The sequence below is a fragment of the Tetrao urogallus genome (assembly GCF_951394365.1).
Source record: "Tetrao urogallus genome assembly, chromosome: 23".
In the NCBI taxonomy this organism is placed as follows: domain Eukaryota; kingdom Metazoa; phylum Chordata; class Aves; order Galliformes; family Phasianidae; genus Tetrao; species Tetrao urogallus.
In genome coordinates, this window is record NC_136836.1 from 1,094,016 (window position 1) to 1,098,039 (window position 4,024).

Here is a 4,024-nt window from a genome sequence, read left to right on the forward strand (position 1 = left end):
CTCCCGCTCCATCTGCCGGCAGCGCCTGCAAACTGCTTCTGCCTCCACCTGCAGCACGCGTGGGATTCATCCCAACTCGGGACTCATCCCCACCAATCCCTACGGGAAACCAACCCAGTTGCACACACGCACAGCAGCGTGCCTCGCTGCCCCGCGCTCCGAGCATCCCTGGCGGGGGAATTTCTCTCCGCACATCCCCGTGCGGGAATGGAACCACACGCGTTTGAAGCTTGAGGCCGGAGCCGAGCTGCAGTACGGTGCCTCCCTGCAGTGGGGCGGACCCACGGGATGCCGCCTCCTTCTCCCCCTTCCCCTCCACGCGTGCCCGAGTCCCGATGTTTCCCCTGCGGGGCTCCACGCTGCTGGGCGGAGCGTGGCCGTGACGCGGCGGAGCGGGGCTATAAAGCACCTGCCAGGGGCCCGCTGCCTCCAGATCATCGCTGCGGCTCCGGCTGAAACGGTGCACGGAGAAGAGAGGAAGGGGGAAAAAAAAAAATAGAAGGGGGAAAAAGAATCACAGAAAAAAAAAAAGGCAAACTCCCAAATCGAAACCTTCCAGCTCTCTCCGCGGCCATGCCCAGCCATCCTGCCGGTGCTGCGCTGCTGGCGCTCGCCCTCTGCGTCCTCCTGGAAGACGGTGAGCCCCGGGACTTTGGGGGTCCCGGATGCAGCAGGGGGTTGGGAGCGGGGGGCACTGCGGGGCAGTTTCTGCTGGGTTGTGCCAGGCTGCACCTCTGTGCTCTGGAATCACCGCAGCGCCCGCCGGAATGTGCGCCGGTGCTCCGAATCCAACCTGCAACTCATCCCTTCTCCTTCTGCTGCAGGTATGGGGCAGCCTCCCCTGCAGTCCCACCTCGGCGCGGCCGCGCACCTGAGAGCCAAGCGGTGCTCCTGCAACAGCTGGCTGGATAAGGAGTGCATCTACTTCTGTCACCTGGATATCATCTGGGTCAACACACCTGGGTGAGCGTGGGTTTTTTGGGGGGGTGGTTCTGTGGGTGAGTCGTTGCCTTCCTTATCCTTATCCTTATCCAGGATGGGGGGCAGTTAGATGGAGGTGAGCAAGGAGGTTCACGCAGCACCTGCACCACAGGGCACTGAGAGTTCAGACCTTTGCAGCTGCTAGAATACAGGCTGTGCTGTGCTCGGGGGTTCCAGTATAACCCAAGGGGAGTGGGATGAAAGCTCAGGATGCTGCCTCCCCACCATTTATCTTTATTTGAGATTTGTACCTCTGCAAGACAAAAGCAATAGCAAGATGTTATAGCTGCAAGCCAGATAAGTTACATTACCCTCTTGCAAACTGTAACTGCCTGCTGGCTGCCAGCATTGTTAATGAGACAGTGGTGGGTTGGCACTAACGTCCCGTGGCTGCCAAGTCCTGCCCTCAAGAATGCTAAAGCAGCTCTCCGTGCAGTTTCAGACCAATGGCCATCGCTCTGTAGCAAAACACATGTACTCAGGTGTGGTTAAAATCATGCTCACTAACGTGCAATTACAACTCGCTGCTTGCTCGGAGCATAGTTTCAATCACTGCCAATCCTAAACCCTCTGGGAGGAGAGATTGTGATCAGAGATGGAGCAGGAATGTGCACACGCTAAGAGCTGGGGAAGCATGCTGTGATCAGGAGGACCTGTTATGGCCCTGAGATGTCTTCATCCGTACTATGTCCCATGCATTACAATGGCTGCAATTTGTACTATGTCCTATGCATTGCACATTCCGTGTACTGGTGGCTGGTGAGCCCAGCCCGTGCAGCAGCCCTTGCATGGGTGCAAGGAGAGAAAATGTGACTGGGAGGGCTGGCATGGCCATCTCCCTGGGAGGGGCAGAGTAAACAGTAAGTGGGAGAGGAGCTGGAGTTTAAAGGCTTGGAATTATCGGTGGCCTTTTCACCTTATGTCTATAGATGAGTCTTTTATTATCATGGCACTGGCTTGGCTGCCTCCCAAGGCTGTGTTATAAACCTGCTGGCTGATAACAAGCGAGCAGCAGCGCTGATTTCTCCTCTTTCCAACAGGCAAACTGCTCCCTATGGCCTGGGCAGCCCGCCACGACGGCGCAAGAGGTCGCCTGGCAGGTGCAAGTGCTCGCGCTCCGGAGACAGCATCTGTGCCAGCTTCTGCCAGGAGGAGCCCAGGTGAGCTGGAGGGGCTGGGGATGCTCCCCTGAGTGCTTCAGGGAGAGGGGAGTGGAGGCTGTAGGGTTGCTTTGGGGTGCTGGCATCTCCCACGTGCTAGGAGCTTATGTAGGGCACTCTGCTGTCTCACTTTAGCCAGAGGTATAGAGGACTGTGTGCATTGTGGGGAGATCAAGGGCGAAGTTATTGTACAGATGTCATTAGTCTTATCAAAGCAATAGTCAAAACCTCCCATCATTAAATTGACTATGAATTGAGCGAGGCAAGAGGACAGTTGTAGAAGTGAGGCTTAGATAACTCTCAAACAGCTACAATTAACCCTTCGAATCGTGCACTGAACTTAGTCTGCCCCCAGTGATGTTAGAGCAGCGTTCCCCTGGTGCCTGCATGCAGGTGGCTCATGCACCTCTCCTTGCTCATCAGGTACCTCCAGAGCCTGAGGCTCCCAATGAGCTCTGGAGCATCGTCAAAAGCTCCACAGAGCGGTGATGTGAAGCCTTTCCAGCACAGCCTGTTGAGAGCCCTCAGGTGAGTGTGCCACTGAAACCCACGCTGAACTTGGGGTTGGACTTGATGATCTCCAGAGGCCCCTTCCAACCTCTATGATTTTGTGATTCGATGTGAAATTCCCTTGTAAGCAATTTAAAAATTTGGGGTTGTGACCTCAGTAGTTGCTGCTTGCATTGCTGGCTTCCCCCCTTTTAATAACTCAACTGAGAAATTTCTGCTGTGTTGAACTGAAAGCTAACAGCTGAGGGAACCAGGGGTTTTCCAGCACTAAAGCAACATTACATAATGTAATTTTTAGTGGGGAAGTTCCTCTGATATGGGATGGGCAAAAGGGTGATGTGTAAGAAGGAAGGAGATGTCGTCCCATAGGAAAAGGATAGACTGGGGGGCAGCTTGGATTAAAAGAGATATCTCTTCTAATATCCCATCACTGAACAGTGCTAGAGGAGCTTCCAGAAATCTAAACAAGCCAAAAGGTGCCTGCAAATTGAGAAAGAATTGGTCCATTGGTGGCAGTTAAATCAGATCCAAGGGGAAGAATTTCTGAAAGACAGATGTGGGGAAGCATCAGTTGTATCATCCCGAACAGGTGGATTGGTGCTGCAACTTATTACAGCTGAAGCTAGGGATTTCTACTCTTCCATCCCTTCTTCTGCCTCGAAAAAGAAAACTACAACAAAACAAAACCAAAACACAAACCCAAAAGCCAACGACCAAACCCAGAACACCAAAAATAACACTAATAACAAACAGCCCAATAACAAAACACGACCCAAAGTGGTGACTGGTTGGTAAATGGCATAACATAAGCTATTGCCAGTAGGCAAATGATGTAGTATAGGCTATTGCTGAGTAGGAAAATGGATTGGTGAGTGAACATTTTGTATCTCTTGGTTGCAGGGACCTTGCTGTCTCCCGCCTGCAGTTTGGCAAGCAGCAGCACCGTGCTCAGCGGAGTGCTCCACTGGCAGTTTTGCCTTGGAAGAAGAACATTTGGAAGAAGAAGAGATAAGAAGCAGGCGCAAAACAAGTTTGCCAGAAGAATCTGGAGTTCCGTGGGTGCCGCTAACTCCGCTGTCGGTAGTTAGAGCTGAAGGAAAGGCCATGAGTGGAGGGGGGAAGAAGTGGAAGTCTCCATGCTCCCATTGCGTGAACGAGTACTGCATGCACTCCAGAGACTGTTATAAAGGGAAATCAGTGTCTCTCTATACAGTCATAGACGTGTCGTGGAGCTGAATTGTGCCTTTTTGGATCAGGCAAGGGTCTTGCTGGTAGAGCACTTGCTACACTCTGCACTGGAGCCCAAGGCAGACACTCAGCTGCTGTAGGTGGTTGAATCACCAACAAAACCCAAACAGCCACGTGCCGTCCAG

General features: G+C 53.0%; 1 protein-coding gene across 1 annotated transcript; it reads left to right on the plus strand.

Annotated features, from left to right (window-relative positions):
* Window positions 1–573: 573 nt before the first annotated feature.
* Window positions 574–3,663, plus strand: EDN2 (endothelin 2; the record flags this gene model as incomplete). The annotated part of the gene is made up of 5 exons (XM_079546208.1): window positions 574–637; window positions 825–963; window positions 2,022–2,141; window positions 2,565–2,669; window positions 3,552–3,663. The coding sequence occupies 5 exons, from the start codon at window positions 574–576 to the stop codon at window positions 3,661–3,663; spliced, it is 540 nt and encodes a 179-aa protein (XP_079402334.1).
* Between the last annotated feature and the right edge of the window lie 361 nt (window positions 3,664–4,024).